Raw genomic sequence first — 18679 nt, forward strand, 5'->3', positions numbered from 1 at the left:
AACCTCCCCTGGTGCAACTTGAGGCCGTTTCCTCTGCTCCTGGCGCTTGTTCCTGGGGAGCAGAGCCCGACCCCCCTGGCTCCAAGCTCCTTTCAGGCAGTTCAGAGATCAGAAGGTCTCCCCTCAGCTCCTGTTCTCCAGCTGAAGCCCCCAGGTTCTTCAGCCGCTCCCATCACACTTGTGCTCCAGCCCCTCACCAGCTCCGTTCCCCTCTCTCAACTTGCTCCAGCACCTCAAGGTCTTTCTGGGAGTGACTGGCCCAGAACTGCCCCCAGGATTTGAGGTTTGGCCTCCCCAGTGGGGTCACTGCCCCAGGCCTGCTGGCCACACCAGTGTTGTCACAAGCCAGGATGCTTCTCAGAGGAGCGGGGGCAGAGTCAGGCCCTGCAGTCCATACCCACCTGTCCCTGTCCCTTTTCCAGTCCCACTCCAGCTGGTGTGTGGTGCCCCAAAGGCATTGCTGCCCCAGCAGCATCCAGACGCCCCCTCACCTCTGGGCCTCCCGGTCGTCCTTGGGCATGTAGTTGGCCAGACAGTCCAGGATGAAGATCTGGCCCCACTCTGTGCACTCGTTCAGGGCCGTGAGCAGCTTGTTGATGGACTGGGGGTTGAGATCCAGGAGGTTACTGCTCGGGTGAGACTCTGCTATTTCTGAGAGAGCCGCTACGGCGTTGGCCACTACCTGCCAGAGGGGACAGGGCGAGTGTTAGGTGACAGCGAGCATGAGGTGACACCAATGTGGTTCAATAGCCTGGGGGAGAGCTGACGCAAGCAGATGAGCTGCATCCTCAGTATCAGCATCTTCCATCCCAGCAACATCTGGGCACCAGCCTCTCCTCCCCGCCAGCCGATCCTCAGGAGATGAGCAATTGCCGCCAGCGTGGTCCCACCGCCCACGCCACATCCCCAACACTTCACATGTGTTCAGCAGAGTCAGCCTTGGCCCCGTGCCCAGCGGCTCCAAGGAGCCCCGGCGCTTTCTGCAGCAGCTCCCAGGCTCACTGCGACACCTGGGGCACGACCTGAAGAGCAGCAAAGGCTGAGGGAAGAGAAACCCCAGGGAAAGCGGGCTTGGAAGTCACTCATGCCTGAAGAAAAGCAGGGAGACTAAGAACCACCAGCTACGTGGTACCGGAGCCAATATCAGCTCCCCTCTGCCACCACCCCCTGTTCCCAGCTGGCCGGGACAGTCTCCTCCCCACCAAGAACAGACTAATAACACACTGCTGAGGAATTGGAGATGCTTTCCAGCATGGAGACACAATTACAGGACAAGAGGCACAGCCTGCAGCCCTCAGAAACAGCTGTCACCAAAAGGGGTCCCATAAGCACCAAAAAGAGAGTGAAGGGGAGCATGAGAGGAAACGAGTCAGCATGTGAAGACAAAGGGAGATAATTTACTGTCATTGGGATGAAGAAAGGATGGAGAAGGCAAAAAATAATCACCATGGGGTTGGAGTCAGAGATGAGGTCCTTCAGGGTGTCCAGGAAGCCCTGGTCCTCCACCAGCTGGGCGTTGATGTCATGGAGCTTGGCCACACAGACGGCTGCCGTCTTGCGCACGTACGGGTCCTCGTCCTTCAGGCACTTGCGCAGCGGCTCGCACAGATACTCCGTGATCTTGTCCACGCGGATGCAGCCCATGGTGCGCACGGCCAGAGCCCGGATCAGCGGGTTGGGGTCCTCGCAGTCCTGCGGGGATGAGAGAGGGAGGGGACATGTCCAGGGCCACTTCTGCAATCACAGGCACCAGTGGTGGCTTTGGGACCATCACTCTCCTTTGGGTACCTGACGTCTAAAGGTTTTAACGCTTGGCCCTGGAGAACAGGTCACCCAAGAGAGAGGTTTGAGCTCTTGTTCTGCAATCTGGCACCCACAGAGTTTTAGCAGCATCAGTTCTCACCCCAAACACACCTCCAGGCATCTGCTGTCTTCACCACTTAAAACAAGTACCTGAAATCACCTCCCACCCTGCAGGACAGCCACTTGACCTTGGAAATGCATCTAACAGGTTTACTGTGAGCATTTTTTCCTTCCTAAAAAGTGAAAACTCTCTAATGCCCACCGAGCCTTTTCATAAAGTGCTTTGACAATATCTTGGCTCCTAACAAACATGCTCTTCAGCTCCCAGCTCCAACTAGATGATCACGAGGGCCTTCTCAAGCTCACATGATGGCAGCTCCATGGCAGGAGCTGCCCACAGCCGAAGCTGCCGCTGACAGAGCAAGCAGCACAGCGCAGCTGCCGAAAAACCGTTTTTCTTCTGCATTAGCAGACAAATTTGCTCAGCTATTTAGAGCCAGGGGAGATGATTTGGAAACCTGCCCATGCTCCCTCCTCCGGAGCGGGGTACACAGCAGCTTCATGTGGTGGCCTCACAAAACCAGGGATGCACATGGGGCTGAACGCTGCAGCATGTAGCTCCGAGGTGCCTCTCACCTTCACAAAGGTGTTGACTGCCATGATGGCCATGTCTGGCTGGCTCTTGGCGTAGTTCATCAGGTAGAGGTAGACCAGCTTCTTCAGTTCCAGGTTGTCCGTCTGCATGCAGTTCACCACGTCCGGGAAGAGAGCGCTGAAACACAAAGCACCTAGGTGACGGCAGGACACGGCCAGGGGGATGGAGATGTCACCACCTGCTGGGACACACCTTCCCACAGCTCAACCCGCTCCTGGAGCCAGATGACCCCGAGCTCTCCCAATCCCAGGCTGGTTGGGTTGCAGGAGCTCTGCAGATCCCCAGCCCAGCCCTGCTCACGCAGGGTCACAGAGCAGATCACACAGGTGGGTCCAGGGGGTTTGAATGTCTCAGAGAAGGAGACTCCACACCCGCTCTGGGCAGCCTGGGCCAGGCTCTGGCACCTCCCAGCAAACAAGTTTCTGCTCATGTTCAGATGGAGCCTCCTGTGTTTCAGTCAGTGCCCGTTGCCCCTCACCCTGGCGCTGGGCACCACTGAACAGAGTTTGGTCCATCCTCTGACACCCACCCTGAGATATTGATCCATTGATCACATCCCTCTCAGCTTCTCCAGCTCATCAGCCCCAGCTCTCTCAGTGTCTCCTCATCACAAAGATGCTCCAGACCCCTCAGCATCTTTGTGTCCCTATGCTGGACTCTCTCCAGTAATTCCTTGTCCTTCTTGAACTGGGGAGCCCAGAACTGGACACAGACTCCAGATACTTCCTCCCTCCAGGGCAGAGCAGAGGGGGAGGAACCTCCCTCGACCTGCTGCTCACACTCTTCCTCACACACCCCAGGTACCACTGGCTTCTTGGCCACAGAACACAAGTCCTTTCCCAGGACCTGAGCCCACCCTGCAGCAGATGTGGCTCAATCACTCATACCCAGTGGGTTTTTCTTGACGGATCTGTGTAGACAGCAGCTCAAACCAGCCCTAATGGACCAAACTGTCCCTGATGCAACTTGAGGCCGTTTCCTCTGCTCCTGGCGCTTGTTCCTGGGGAGCAGAGCCCAACACCCTCCCAGCGAGAATTAAACCCCCTGGAGCTGCAGGACGCCAGAGACACTGTTCCACCACAGCCGATAAAGAAAGACCAATTAGACTATCAAAGATACAGACTAACCAATTAGATTATTAAACCACCTTGGGAGAAGCAATCAAGATCACAGGGCTAACACGAGGGTTATCTCACCCTGACAGGTGTCCCTGGGCTTCTGGAAGCTTCTCTGCCACTACAAACCCAACCATAACTTACAGGATTGAACCCAGGGAACCCAAACCCAGGCACTGTGCATCTCCAGCAGAGCTGCTGCACCTCAGCTGCGCTCACCCCAGGCTAAGCCAGGCCTTCCTGCACCTCCCAGGGAGGGCTGAACCCAGTAAATCACATTTTTGCAGCCTAAAACACGCACACGCTAAAAAAAACGGGCTGCCACAGCCAATATTTCCTTTCCAAGCAATGCAGCTTCTGCTGAGGGCTGGGCAGCCTCGGGGACGTCCCTGCCGTGGCCAGTGACGTCTCCTCCATGGTGGCCCCACGACAGAGCGTGACCTGCTGCTGCCAGTGCTCTGGGAGCTGGGGACACACCAGTTTACCCAACACAGAGCCCAGATCAGGGCTTTTCTCCATCTACTCTAAACGCACCATGAGAAAGAAAGCATTGACATTGCGTGTAATGCCAAGGGCATGCGGGGATGGATCCAGGCAGGGAGGAGAGGACTGAAGGGCCACGCGCTGCTCACTCAGCCAGATAACAGAGAAGAGGGAAGAGCAGCCGCCCGACCTTTTGGACTGGAGTGGCTGCAAAGGGCTCATCGACACCAAGGCAGAGACACCGTCCCTCTGCCATAAAGGCTCAGAGCTGGTTTCTGCTGGGTTGTAGTAACACTTGAAACAAGCAGCAATAATCCCAACAAACTTATCTGGCAGCCAGACCAATCCTCTTTTAGCCAGATTACTCCCGAAGCCACGCGATCCCCCACCCGCCAGACAGCCGCGCTCACACATGTGTTCCTGCCATAGCGGGGGTACAGCTGCGGCCAGGAGCTCATTCTGTCCTCACCCGAGACACAAACCGAGCACAGAAACCCCTTGGAGACAATGGGGTAGAGCAGGAGCCCACAAGCCACCTTCCTAGCGCAGTTTGGCTCAGGGATCCCCGGCACGGCTCCACCACACACCTGACGTCCTTCCCGACGGTCATGGACGCTATCACCTTCTTCACGGCCTCCTTCTTCTTCTCCTTCTTGTCGCTGTTCAGTTCAGCTTTCAGCTCAAATATCTCCCCTGGAGGAAGGGGAAGAGGAGTAGCTCAGGGGTTAGGGGATGCTGGGTGCTGTGGGGTGCCAGGAGCTGGAAGGGGCGGAATTTAACTTCCCAAATGTCTCACTGAGAGCCTCCAAGGGTCTCAGCTCTCACCCAGAGAGATGAGTGTGCTGGGGTGACCCTGCAGCCCCACCAGAGTCCCAGGGGTTTCAGTAACCAGAGACACTACAGGGGTGACAACCACCAGCACCCTCCCCCCAGGCACAGGACACGGGGGTTATTCAGGGGGTATTTTGGCTGCGAGGTGGTTATCAGAGCCCCCAGCAGAGCCCAGTCCTGCCCTCACAAAGCCACCCCGAGCTCTTTATTCACTCCCAGGCAGACAGACCGACAAGGGAGATGCCACATGGCTTTTCTCCACATTAATTCCTTGCTCTGGAAAGTGCTTAAGTCCAACTCCCTGAGCACTTCTGTCCCAGCGTGGGGGAGCTCGGCGGGGGCCGTGTCCCGCAGCCACTCCTGAGCTGCTAAAGCCGATCACCCAGCTGCCACCAGCACTGGCTGCACACAGGGGGCTGGTGACAAGCTCAGGAGCCACCCCGGCTGCATCAAGCATCCCACACAGTATCAGGGCTCTCCCATGGGAATTGCCACCTCTTTCAATTTCCAACGGCAGGGACTGCGCTCCCCAACTGGCTTATAGCACTGCGAGAGAGCGGGAGAAATGGTGTGAGCACTGAAAATGGTGGGAGGCTCCAGCTGCCTCCCCCTTACCTTTCTTCGTGGTGGTGAAGTACTTGGAGTCCGTCATGGTGGTCTCCAGCTGGCAGCACGTCCCTGGGAGGGGAGGCAGAGCAGAGAGGGTAAAGGTGACGATTCCCTCACCAAGGTTGCTACGGAATGCTCGGGAAGGAAAGGGCAGGGGTGGGAAAGAGCTTGGGATGTCATGGGAAGAGCCCCAGGGAGACAAAGCACCCAGGGAAGCCCTCGGCACCCATTCCCCTGGGGAGGGTGAGCACCTTGCGGTCACCTTGGCACAATGCGGGCTCTGCTGATGAGGGAGCGATCGGCTGGTTCGCTAACAAGGGTGCGAAAGAGGAGGAAGGCGCTGAACACGCCAGTGTCCACCCCTGCTCAGGCTCCAGCCCCAACCTGCTCGTCTCACCAGCAGCAGCCACCTTGTTCACCCCATCCCACGGGCACTGTACCCACAGCAAGTGAGCTCCCCTGGGGTTCTGCCTCCTCGTCCGAAAAACACTTTTCTAGGGAAAATTCACCCCCAGCCTTGCCTCACACCTACATAGGGAACAGCTTGGGGATGAGAAGAGGAACCGAGCGAAACCCGAGGCTCAGACCAACCCCGGAGCAAGGGGACAGTGCAGATGAGGGGACACGACTGCCAGCACCCCAGCAAGATCAAAAGGAGCCTCTTCCAGAAACCAGCCCTGCTCCAGCAGCGCGGCTTTAAATTCAAAGGGCACGAGGTTTCCGCCCAGCACTCAGGGTGATATTATATAATTCAGGCAGTTAGAGGCAGATTTACAGCTTGGCAAGGCTGAGGAAGCCCGTGCAAGCAGCAGATAGTCCCTAAAGGTCAGCGGGGATTTGTCTTTACAGTGGTTTCACCCGTTTTTCCTTCAACAGCAAAGAAACCAGAGGCTTGTCCTTGAGATCCTGCAGTGGCCTTGCTGCTTGGGAGGGGCAGGAGCAGGGGAAGCAAAGCCAAGTGGAAACAAAAAGAGCTTGCAAATGGTTTTAAAATGTAAATGAGCATCAGTGAAAGCCAAATGCAGCAATCCCCTGCGAGCACTGAGAAACCGTGTCCTCTGTTCCCCGGCCAGGCTGGAGAGGGATCCCCAACGGGGATTAAAAAGAAAATGTGGATAAAATGTGGGGGCTGAGCCCGCGGGGCAGAACACACAGCCAGGGCCAGCTTGGCACGCAGGGAAAGAAAAAGGGTTTGCACGGGTTTGGGGCTCGCTTCGGGTGCTGGCAGCCGGTCCTGACACTGTTACAGAGGGGCAAAGCGCTTCCCGAGCAGCCTGTGCGAGCACAGCGCTCCTCCCTGCCTCGGTTACCTGCGATTTACTCAGAGCCTGCTTTTCCCCCCCAGGTCCCGGCTCTCCAGCGAACAGCGGGAGCTCCCGGCTGTGCCGCAGCAGCTCTCTGCGCCTCACTGCAGCTCCCGGCCTGCAAGACAGGGAGGAAGGAGCATTTACCGCAGTCCCCCGATGTCGCCGGCCTGGCGCACAGTCAGCCTGGCTCTGCAGAAAGTGCCTGGAAAGCAAAACTTGAAGCCCTACCGGGGAATTTCTGCAGCCGGCTCGGAGACGTGAATCACGCCCGCTGCTTTCCTGTGGCTTCCCGAGCCGCCGGGTACCGCAGCGTGTTTTCACCACCCAGAACCCCCCGAATTTCTGAGAGGGAGGCGACCACCCATCTCCCCCATTCCTTTAAGCTCTGCAGAGCTACCGGCAGCCTCCAAAACTCCCGCCTCCTCCTCCAGCCTGAGCTCCAAAATTCAGGCTCCTCACACCAACCCCTCCACCCCTCTGGCGCCAGGACCAGACTTGAAGCAATCCATCGCTTGGATGAGGGGCTGAGCGAGGCTCCCAACACCCAAAGCTGGGTGCTCAGCACCCCGCACCAGGTCTGCCCCCCCGGGTGACGAGGCGGCGCTGCTGTAGGTGAATTCCCCGAGCTCAGCCCCTGGGCTGGAGCCAACGCCGCTGCCTGGCTCTGGTTTTAAGAAGTGCAAGCAAAACGGTTTGGGGACTGCAGAGCAGCGCAGCATTACCCCCACACTGTTGTGCAGCTGGAATCGGGCATGGGGACACATGGGGCAGGGTCCCCATTCCACAGCTGGAGCCCAACAGTAAATAAAACAGATTTCTGGTAAACGGCAGCAGGGGGTGTCAGACCCAGAGCCAACAGTCGTGGTCATCTCGTTTGGACAGAGCTGATTGTTTAGTCATTATGGTGAGTTGCAAATATTCTGCCCTTGCTACACCCGGTGAGCAAAAACAGGTGGCGGGAGCTCATCTGCAGACAGGGAGGTGACAGCAGCACCCACCGCACAATGCAGAGCCAGGCACAGGTTTGTGCTCCTCGGGCTCCAGCAATTCCCACTGAGCTCCTTTCCAGGCTGGGAAAAACATCCCGGCACTCGGAGATGTCCCAGTGAGCGCCTGAGCAGAGCTGGGACCTTCCCCTTAGAGTCACAGAATCATTTTGGTTGGAAAAGACCCTCAAGATCATCGAGTCCAACCATAACCCACCCCTGGCACTGCCCCATGTCCTGAGAACCTCATGTCCGTCTGTCCAGTCCTCCAGGGATGGTGACTCCAGCACTGCCCTGGGCAGCCTGTTCCAATGCCCCACAGCCCTTTGGGGAAGAAATTGTTCCCACATCCAACCTGAACCTCCCCTGGCGCAACTTGAGGCCGTTTCCTCTGCTCCTGGCGCTTGTTACTGGAAGAAGCCCCAAGATCCGGAGTGTCTGATTTCCTGCTGCTCACGAGGCACTTTGATTCGGGGCCAAAGGAGAACCCAGTGCCCCTGCAGCTGAGCTCCCATGTCCCAGAGCTGCAGGCGATGTGTCCGCGTGGGCACAATGTGGTGCCGGCCCCCCCTCGATCTCACGCCCCCTTCCTCCCCACTGCCAAGCCAGCAGATCCCAAATCACCCATCACGCCTGAATAAGAAGCTCCTCTTACAGAAAGAAAACTCATTAGTGACCCCCAGCTACTTTTACCACCCTGTTTTAGGCCAGTTCCTCCATCCCTGAAGGTCGAGATGCTGCTGACAGGAGATTTTCACCTTCTAGCAACACAGACGTGTTACCCGGGAAGGGATGAGGGGAAAGTGCTGCCACTCTTCCCGCAGAACAACCCGTCTCAGCACCACACAGCATTTAAACTGCGCCCAGGACAAGCGGTTCCCAGGTTATTCCAGCACAAGGGTTCACCATGGCCCTGCTGATCTTCCCACAGACCCCATGCCAGGAATTCACTGCTTGACCGTAAGTTTGGATCTACCCAGCCTGACACGTGGCCTCAGAGGGGCTGACAAGGCAGGCGGGAAGGAAGGAAACGCGGGGAGATGTGTCAGCTCCAGCCCAGCACAAACACGCGTCCCTGCGCACGGGGGGGTGCTGGCACCTAAATCATAGAATAATTTCAGTTGGAAGAGACCCTCAAGATCATCGAGTCCAAAAAAGCAGCGGGAGAGGCAAAGAGGAGCGGGAACTCCAAGGACAAGCTCTAGGGAACAGCTCATGTAGAAAACAGGGGGTCAGCTGAAGGTGAGCAGGGCAAGAAATCTCCTGCGAGCAATAAACGCTCCCTCTCACAGCTGCAAATAAAGCACTTGCAGTGGATCAGTAAAATCTGGTAAACTGGCATGTTAAAGAAAATTAAGGCAGACTAAAAACCTTAAACATTGTGACAGGTCACTGAAGCCGTGGGGACTTTGCACAACTGTTCTCTGCTGATATGAAGCAACTTGAGGCCAACACAAAAGGGCAGAGACGCGTGAGGCCGTGACGGCCCCCACACCACACGGCTGGCGAATAAACCCCCAGACCGGGCACACACACCAGTGAGGGACAATAAAACCCAAACGGGGAAAAGGAGAACAAGCGGCTGAGGATATGAGAGCCAGCGGCTAAAAAGCCTTGTGCTGAACCCAATTCTTTTTCCTCCTTACAACAGCGAGGTTCTGTGGCGTACCCATCCTGCTCCCATTCCCACCTCTGCCCCATGCCTCCCCCCACAGCCAGCACAAAGCCCCACAGGCTCACACCAGCCCCCTAAGAAGATATTTTCCTAAGGACTGGTCTAATTTGAGCCAGTCTTAGCTCACACTCAGCCCTGCAGCAACACGGGGCTGTGAGCTGGTTCTTGCATCCCCGGCTTGGCTCAAACCTTCACATTTCCCCGAAGGGACCGGGACCGTCCCACCCACACTGTCACAGCACGGTCACCCTGCCCCGTGCCACCAAACCACAGGGCTGGCAACACCCCACGGCTCCCACTAAAGTTGTAAATATACCCGCAGAGCCCCCTGCAAAGGAGTTGCCCAAAGCCGGCGAGCACCACAAATTATTCTGTGCTTTCTAGAAAACGAGCCACCGATTAACGGCAGCGTCGAGTGCAGACGGTGGTCGGTGAACCCTGCGGGCTGGCACCTGCGCGTCCCCTCACAAACCTGTCACTGAGCCACCTGCTCGCTGTCCCGGGGGGTCCGTGTCCCCTCAACCTAGGGGCTCAGGTGCCCCTCTTCACAATTCCTGGGGTACAGCGTTGCCGAACTCACTGCGGCCTTTGCAAGGGGCTCAAAATCATGGCAGGTCAATTCAACTGCTGAGCTGCCGCTTGAGCGATACGAAACCCCGAAGCGTCGGCATCTGGCCCCTAATTAATAACCCAGATGGCAGAAGAGCGTCCGTATGCAGAAGAGTTGCAATTGGTCCAGCCCATCAATCAATAATCGGGGAATAAAACCCACAAATGGGCAAAGGAAAAGCCTGAGGTGTCACCTGCACCGCACACAGGGATCCCAACACGTATCATGAGCTGGAGAGATGTGGGGATTTTAAGCAGCAAAGCCCCAAACATCACCTTGACTGGGGACAACACCTCTGGTGTCCCCAAAACACCAGCTGAGCAGCCTCAGAGCGGCTCAGGACCTTGTTCCGGAGGTGTCAGGACACACAGACGAGCTTTGTCCCGCAGCAGCAGCCCCACCAGCAGCTTCCTAAGGCAGAGGGGACGTTCTCCTCCTGGGGACGCCAAACACCACTACAGAGCTCCCAGCCTGGCTCAATCCCAGCAAGACCAATGCCCCTGGGAAGCCCCTCAAGGTCCCAGAGCATCAGGTCCACTGGGTCCGGCAGCCCCTGATCCACAGCCAGGTCTGGGGACAGCAAAGCAGATCCAATCAACTGCCCAGGCACCTACTTAACCTCCTCCTTAACCTAAAGTTGTTTCACAGACTCTTTTTAATTAAGTCTAGGGTTTTTTTCCTACTTAGAACCTCCACGAAGGAGGCAGCAAACACGGGATATCAGAGCAGGTACATCCCTGTGTGTTCTGTGCCCAGTTTCCAGCTTATTCCATGTCTCAGCAGACCCGGTTCTGACCGTTTCACACGGATCTGCCACATGTAGCAACAGCTTTCAGTCCCCACAGCCACCCAGCCCAGGAACTGGTTCCTCCTCCACCCAAATGCGGCAGCAGGAGTGGAGTGCGTTCCCCATCTCCCCTTCAGCTCTACCGTTCGTTCCCCCCTGCCCCAGAGCCCCAGACTCCGCGGTGCCAGCCGCGGTGCAGGGGTTCCCGCTGTTCCTCTCCTGTCACATCAAGAAGCAGTGAAGGGACACCCCGTGCCCTGTACCACGAGCAGGACCCCCGCGCTGCCCGGCGGGGACACACGGTCCCGGGGGGAGCGGACTCGGGGTGACCCCGTGTGACCACCAGGGCCGGATCACGGAGCGACAGGAGGGCCCGGGTGGGACGCGGCCGTGGGGCTGTGCTGGGGCACCCTGGGGAGAGCCCGGGGCTCCCGGCTGGGGGTGCCCGGTGGGAGCCACGTCTGGGCAGGACCGGGGAGACGGGAAGGGCCCAGGCCCGGGGGGTAGCCCGGCCCGGAGCAGAGCCCGCCAGCGGGGTGGCCGGCCCGGGGTGCGCACGGCCGGAGCAGAGCCCGCCAGCAGCCGCCGGGAGAGCCGAGCAGCGGGACCCGGGACAGCGAGACCCCCGGGATCCCTGGGCCGGCCCGTACCTGCTGCTACTGCCGCCGCCGCTGCCACCGGCCCCGCGGAAGTGAGTGCCGAGCGGGGGAGCGCTTCCGGGGCGGGGCCAGGGCGGGTTGGGCGGAGCCATGAGAGGGGTGGGCGGGGCTAGGGCGAGAGGTGCGGGAAATGGAAGCGGGGACACAACGTGGGGACAGGGCGTGGGGCACAGGGGACACCACAGGGCGTGGGGACAGGGGATGGGATAGGGGACAGGGGCCACTACAAGCAGTGGGACAGAGCGTGGGGACACGGGAGGGGAGCAGGGGAGAGGGTGGGTGACAGTACAGGGCATGGGGACAGGGGGTAGACCGGGATAGGTGACCCGGGGTGGAGACGGGGAACAGAGGATGCTACAGGGGGTGGGACAGGACAGTAGATGGAACAGAGGACAGCGGGTGGGACAAGGGACACCACAGGGGCACTACGGGGGTGGGACGGGTCATGGGGACAGGGTCACACCCTGTCACCCGGCAGAGCCGCGTCCCCCCTTTCCGAGCCGGGTGTCCCCGAGTGCAGGGGACACTCCCGAACCACCGGGGCTGTGAATGCCTGGACAGAACCGAGGGCCAGGAGTGGGCGGGAGCTGGAGGGACCCCTGCGGTGGCACCGCAGCCCGCCCGGCGGGTCCCGGAGCGGCAGCACCGACGACAGTGGGGGTCCGCCTCCATCGCGGCATGCACCGGGCACAGCGGGTCCCCCTCCATCCCGGCATGCACCGGGCACAGCGGGTCCCCCTCCATCCCGGCATGCACCGGGGCGCACCGGGGGACCGCGGCCGGGACTCCCGCCAGCAGCATGCTGATTGGCTGAACTGCATGTACCTGGCTGCCGATTGGCTGAGCTCTGTGGAGCTGGCTGCTGACGTCGGTACCTGCTGACTGGCTGAGCTCTATGCGTGCTGATTGGCCGGGCTGCAGCTGTGCTGATTGGCCAACTGCTCTGGATGTGCTGACCGGCCAGGCTACCTGCGAGTTCTGATTGGCTGGGCTGAGCCCCAGTCCAAGGGCAGGTGGGGGGTGGGCGAGGTGACCCCCCCTGGCCGGACCCTGCGGGGTGTCCAGGACCCCCAGCCAGCGGGACCCCGGCAGTGCGCGACCCCCGGGGTGCCACCAAGTGGGGGGTCTGAGGACTGAGCCCCTTCAGGGTCCCTGCCCTGGCACCCTGCCCAGGGAGACGGTGTCTGTGCCCCCCCGGGGCGCCCCCACCCTCCTTCACTCCGGGATGAGCCCCGCTCTGCCCTGGGTGGCCCCGTTCTCTGTTCCCCAGGGGTCTCGTTCCCTTCCCGGGGGTCCTGTTCTTTATTCCTTGGGGTCCCGTCCTTTCTTCCTGGGGGTCCCCGCTCTCTTCCCGGGGGTGCCGTTCTCTGTTCCCCGGGAGTCTCGTTGCCTTCTCGGGGATGCCGTCCTTTCTTCCTGGGGGTGCCCTCTCCTCTCCCGAGGGTCCCGTTCTCTGTTCCCCGGGGGTCTCGTCCTCTTCCAGAGGTTCCCGTTCCCTTCCCGGGAGTCCTGTTCTTTCTTCCAGGGGTCCCCTATCCCTTCCCAGGGGTCCCGTTCCCTCCACGGGCGTCCAGTTCTCTATTCCCGGGGGTCCGGTTCTGAGGGTCCCGTTCCCTTCCCAAGGGTCCCCTTCTTCTGTTCCCGGGGGTCCCGCTCTCTTCTTCGAGGGGTCCTCACTCCCTTCTCGGATGTTCCCTGCTCCCCACCCGGGGCGTGGCCGTGGGGTCCCCCCCACCCCGAGGCTGCGGCGCAGGGCGGTGCCGGCACCGGTGCCCATCCCCGTGGCCGGTGTTGGGGCGGAGCGGCCGCACCGAGCCCTATAAAGCGGGTGGCGGCAGCGTTGCCGCAGCGAGGGTGGGGGTCACCATGAGCCTGATGCTGGAGACGCTGCTGGGGCCCCCGGGGGGGCTCCGCAAGGAGCCGGGCCGCGTTCCCTCCCGCTCCGCTGCCTCCAGCGGCTTCTACTCGTGGCCGGGCCCGGTGGTGGGGCGGGCTCGGGGCGCGGGGGGCGGCGGCGGTAGCGCGGCCGCATCCTCCACCGAGAGCCTGGACTCGCTGAACGGCGAACCGCGGGCGCGGAACGAGAAGGAGCTGCTGCAGGTGCTGAACGATCGTTTCGCCGGCTACATCGAGAGGGTGCGGGCGCTGGAGCAGCAGAACCGGGCGCTGGCGGCGGAGGCGGCGGCGCTGCGGCAGCAGCAGGCGGGACGCTCGGCCATGGGCGAGCTGTACGCGCGGGAGCTGCGCGACATGCGGGGGACCGTCCTGCGGCTGGGCGCCGAGAAGGGGCAGCTGCGGCTGGAGCGATCCCGCCTGGCCGAGGACGTGGCCGCGCTCCGGGGGCGGCTGGAGGAGGAAGCCCGGCAGCGAAGCGAGCTGGAGGCGGCGGCCCGCGGGCTGGCCCAGCGCTCCGCGCAGGAGGAACGGGCGCGGGGGCCGCTGGAGGAGCGAGCCCGAGCCCTGCGGGAGGAGGCGGAGCTGCTGCGGCGGCAGCACCGGGCAGAGGTGGGAGCGCTGCTGCGGGGAGCCCGCCCCGAGGCGCCAGCCGAGCCTCCCGCCGCCCTGCGCCCCGGTGTCACCGCCGCCCTCCGCGACCTGCGCGCCCAGCTGGAGGGCACGGCGGCCCGCAGCACCCTCCAGGCCGAGGAGTGGTTCCGCGGTGAGTCCTCTCCCCCCGCACCCCGCGGAGGGCTCTGCCGGCAGGTCCCCCCACCCCTCCCCGGGACTGCCGCGCTCCGGGAGGGCGTTAGAGCAGCCGCGCCGCGGGGAGGGCAGAGAACCCCCCATATATACTGTGCCACCCTTCTTCTATACTGTATTCTGGGAGAGCGTTAGGATATCCTGCCCAGGGGGAGCAGGGAAGCAGGGTCCCCCCCATATATACTGTGCTCCGGGAGGACATTTCAGTAACCACACCCCTGCCACCAGCTCGCGGTGTCTCTGGGTGCACTGGTGAGTTCCCCCCGCGTCCCGCAATACGTTTTGGCATGGTCAGTGCCCCGGAACCTCTCAACTTTTCGGGGTGCCGGACCCCCCTAACGCCGCAGGGTGTCCCACCCGTCCCCTCCCACTGCAGCGAGGCCAGGAAGGTCTGCGGTGCGCTGGGGGGGAGTACAGCGGAGGGGGGAGTGCCGCAGCCATGGCGCGGGAGCGGGGAGCAGGAGTGTCCGTGCTGCGCTGCTGGGTGGGGCACTACGGCACCGGGCGGGGGGAATCGGCCCCGCGCGGCTCAGCACACGGCGGGGTTCAGCACCGCGGACAGCGGCGGTTCAGCACCGAGGACAGCGCCCGGTGCTGTCCCGGGGGCGCCGGGAGCCGCGGGGTTTGTCCCCAGTCCCCACCCTGTCCCCTCTGCTCCCCTGGGCGTCTGCGGCAAATTCCGCCCCCCCCGATTCGGGAGGGTGCGTCCGGCCGCAGCTGGGCGTGGCAAGGCAGTGTGGGGGGGGGAGCGAGAGCTCTGGAGGTCATGGGGTTTGTGGCAGGGGAGAGGGGGGTTTGCAGTGTGGGTTTGGGCTGGAAAAACGCCAGGATGGGGAAAACACCCACCCAGCCCGTCCTGCCCGGGCACCTTCACCTCCCTGGCACAGGCAGAGCGAGGGCTGGTGAAGCTGGTGCAGCCAGGGAGCCCCCGCTGGGTCTGGCTCTGCAGAGGACACGCAGGATGAGCAGTCTTGAAGGACAGGAGGTTCCCCGAGAAGGGGATGATGCAGCACCCCCCCTCCCTGCAACTTCTCCTCTCTCCCATTGCAGTGAGGCTGGACAAGCTCTCGGAGGTTGCCAAAGTGAACACAGATGCCATCCGCTTGGCCCAGGAGGAGATCAGCGAGTACCGGCGCCAGCTCCAGGCCAAGACCACGGAACTCGAGGCCCTCAAAGGGACGCAGGAGTCACTGGAGAGGCAGAGGCAGGACTCGGAGGAGCGCCATCATGCAGATGTCCTGTCCTACCAGGTAAGATGAAGCAGTGGGCAGCATTCCAGCTATCATCTAGTGGGGAGGGACCATCCTGCTGCTGGGAAGGAGCAGAGCTGGTGCTTTGGCTTCAGAGGTGGTGCCGACCAGTGGCAAATACCCAGAGCTGTGTCTAGACCCAGCCTTCCCCAGCTCCTGGTGATCAGGTACCTAGAGCCTGAGGTTGCATTGGGGCTGTTGTGTCCCCCACTCGTGATGGAGCTGTCCCACCTCTCTGCCTGGCTTGGAGCTGCCCATGACATTGGTCACAAGCGCCACCAAACTGTGCCCAGGGTTCAGGCTGTGGCTTGTGTCTCAGAGCTGGGAATGGCTGCACCGAGTGGTGGCCAGGGGCTGAAACCCTGTCCCCAGGGTGATGCCCCATCAGCCTCAGGGTGGGGTTTGGTGGCCACCAGAGTCATCAAGTCCTAGAACTTCTCCACAGCTTGTCCCTGGTGGAAGGAGCTCAGCTGACAGGAGGGCAGCTCTCATCTGAGGAACTCCTGCAGGTCCTCTCACTGAACTGGACACACTGAAACAGCTCCTGGATGTGTCCTCTTCCCTCTGTAGCTGCAGACCACTCTCTGAGGACACCACAGTGTCCCTCCTCTGGTGACCAGGGGACCATTTAGGGGTGTCTCAGTGTCCCTCTGCTCCTTGGAACTGGATCCCCACATCACCAATTGCTCTGTTTGCTGCAGGAAACCATCCAGCAGCTTGACAGTGAGCTGAGGAACACCAAGTGGGAGATGGCAGCTCAGCTCCGGGAGTACCAGGATCTGCTCAATGTCAAAATGGCCCTGGACATCGAGATTGCTGCCTACAGGTAAGGGGGAAACAAGGGGAAGGGTCTCAACCAGATCCCAGTGCTGGTGTCTCAGTGGATGCTCCTTGATGGAGATGGAGTTGGAGGGCATGGCTGGCAGCTCCTGGCTGTGGGAGGTGGCCAGAGCTGGGTGAGAAGCAGTGTAGACTGTCCTGCTCTGGTCTCTTCCTGGTAGGAAGCTCTTGGAAGGGGAGGAATATCGGATCGAGACAGGCATTGGGATGCTCTCCTTCCCTGAGGTGGTCCCCAAGGCTCCCAGCATCACCACCAACATCAAGGTGAAGAGTGAGGAGAAGATCAAGGTGGTGGAAAAATCTGAGAAGGAGACTGTGATTGTGGAGGAGCAGACAGAGGAAATCCAGGTGACTGAGGAGGTCACAGAGGAGGATGAGGCTGAGAAAGAAGCTGAAGAGGAGAAAGCTGAAGAGAAGGAGGAAGAGGAGAAAGCTGAAGCAGAGGGTGAAGAAGAGGAGGCCAAGTCTCCTGTAAAAGAGGAGATCAAGTCCCCAGAGAAACCCAAGTCCCCCTCAAAGGAGGAGGCCAAGATCCCAGCTGTCAAGTCCCCAGAGAAGCCACCAACCCCCTCAAAGGAGGAGGCCAAGAGCCCGGTTGTGAAGTCCCCAGAGAAACCTGCAACCCCCTCAAAGGAGGAGGCCAAGACCCCAGTTGTGAAGTCCCCAGAGAAACCTGCAACCCCCTCAAAGGAGGAGGCCAAGACCCCAGTTGTGAAGTCCCCAGAAAAACCTGCAACCCCCTCAAAGGAGGAGGCCAAGAGCCCGGTTGTGAAGTCCCCAGAGAAACCTGCAACCCCCTCAAAGGAGGAGGCCAAGAGCCCAGCTGCAAAGTCTCCAGAGAAACCCCCAACTCCCTCAAAAGAAGAGGCAAAGACTCCATCTGTCAAATCCCCAGAAAAGCTCCCAACTCCCTCAAAGGAGGAGGCCAGAGCCCCAGCGAAGTCCCCAGAGAAACCTGCAACTCCCTCAAAAGAGGAGGTCAAAACTCCATCTGTCAAATCCCCAGAGAAACCCCCAACCCCCTCTAAAGAGGAGGCCAAGACCCCAGCTGTGAAGTCCCCAGAGAAACCTCCAACCCCCTCTAAAGAGGAGGCCAAGACCCCAACTGTGAAGTCCCCTGAGAAAGTCAAATCTCCTCTGAAGGAGGAGGCCAAGTCCCCACAGAAGGAAGCGGCCCCGGGCAAGGAGCCCACCCCCTCCCCTCCAAAAGAGCCGAAAGCCCCTGTGAAGGAAGAGCAGCCCAAGGATGTGAAGGCTCCCTCCAAACCCGGAGCAGAGGAGGGCAGGAAAGAGGAAGCTCCCAAGAAGGACGTCCCGGCCAAGGTGGAGGAGAAGCCCAAGGAGAAGGTGGCTGCTGTGACAGAGCCTCCAGCCCCACAGGTGAAGGAGCCCACCAAACCAGGCCCCAAACCTGCAGAAGAAGGAAAGGCTGAGAAGGAGGTTCCACCAAAACCTCAGCAGGAGGTTGGCAAAGCGGCTGCGAAGGAGGCTGAGAAGCCAAAAGCTGAGGAGAAGGTGGAGGAGCCCAAGAAGAAGGTGGAGGAACCGAAAAAGGAGAAGGTGGAGGAGCCCGAGAAGGTAGAGGAAGCCAAGAAGGAGAAGGTGGAGGAGCCCAAGAAAGAGAAGGCAGAGGAGCCCAAGAAGGTGGAGGAGCCCAAGAAGGAGAAGGTGGAGGAGCCCAAAGCTAAAGCGAAACCCAAAGATGAGCCCAAAGCCAGTAAAGAGCCCCCCAAGGCTGAGCCCCCCAGCAAGGAGAGCAAAGCCCCAGAGCCGGGGAAGAAGTGAGTGGAGCCCCTTTGGGTGCAGGGGCTGCTCTGGTACCCCCAGGGTGGGGACAACCCCCAGGCCGGGCTTTCCCTTAGCAATATGTCTGTGAGACGCAGCCCCCCCAGCCCGGCTCCCCCCGCAGAACGTGATTCCCACACCTCAACACTTGAATTCTAACCCAGGAGAAGAGCCCCCAGGGGAGCCCAGCGCCCTTCTCCTCTAAGTGCATTTATTTAACGTATGTGCAATCGATGGATCGACGCAGAGCTCTAGCTGCTTGGGACGGGGGCTGGCGGGGTCCTGGGGGTGACGATTGTCCCCCCGAGTGGTGACCCGGGCTGCAGCCACCCCGGGTGCTGCGGGGACCTTCACACACACGGAGCACCAGGAACCTCAGCCCACTGTTACTTGCTTTCTGTGCAATAACCAAATAAAGTGCTTATGGAGACACCCTGGCTCTGCTTCTGCTGCTCTGGGGGAGGGAGATGGTGCAGGGGGGCAGGAAAGCCGGGCTGGGGGGGCGCTGGGAGGTGTCACCAGCACTGGGGGGTGACACAGGGTTTTCCAACCCACTGGGCAGGCACAAAGGAGCTGATTCTTGT

At 60.6% G+C, this 18679-nt stretch overlaps 2 protein-coding genes across 5 annotated transcripts in view; one reads left to right on the forward strand and one right to left on the reverse strand.

The window, feature by feature from the left end:
• AP1B1 (adaptor related protein complex 1 subunit beta 1) overlaps positions 1-12367 on the reverse strand; it is a 28640-nt gene extending 16273 nt beyond the window's left edge. For 3 of the 4 annotated variants that reach the window (XM_065851243.2, XM_065851242.2, XM_065851241.2), the window contains exons 1-7: positions 11512-11580; positions 6807-6918; positions 5503-5565; positions 4644-4749; positions 2440-2575; positions 1447-1692; positions 492-682 (exon numbers count right to left, since the gene is read on the reverse strand). In XM_065851243.2, coding sequence (XP_065707315.1) covers positions 492-682; positions 1447-1692; positions 2440-2575; positions 4644-4749; positions 5503-5539 — 716 coding nt within the window. In that variant the 5' untranslated portion in view covers positions 5540-5565; positions 6807-6918; positions 11512-11580. Of the gene's footprint in view, positions 1-491; positions 683-1446; positions 1693-2439; positions 2576-4643; positions 4750-5502; positions 5566-6806; positions 6919-11511; positions 11581-12345 lie in introns of those variants that run through there. The other variant, XM_071815990.1, reaches the window with a different exon arrangement.
• Positions 12368-13335: 968 nt separating this feature from the next.
• Positions 13336-18527, forward strand: NEFH (neurofilament heavy chain). Its single transcript, XM_065851928.2, has 4 exons — positions 13336-14179; positions 15271-15470; positions 16172-16296; positions 16472-18527. The coding sequence occupies exons 1-4, from the start codon at positions 13387-13389 to the stop codon at positions 18093-18095; spliced, it is 2742 nt and encodes a 913-aa protein (XP_065708000.1). The 5' UTR covers positions 13336-13386; the 3' UTR covers positions 18096-18527.
• The last annotated feature ends 152 nt before the right edge of the window (positions 18528-18679 follow it).

Source organism: Patagioenas fasciata, chromosome 17 (genome assembly GCF_037038585.1).
Source record: "Patagioenas fasciata isolate bPatFas1 chromosome 17, bPatFas1.hap1, whole genome shotgun sequence".
Classification (NCBI taxonomy): Eukaryota; Metazoa; Chordata; class Aves; order Columbiformes; family Columbidae; genus Patagioenas; species Patagioenas fasciata.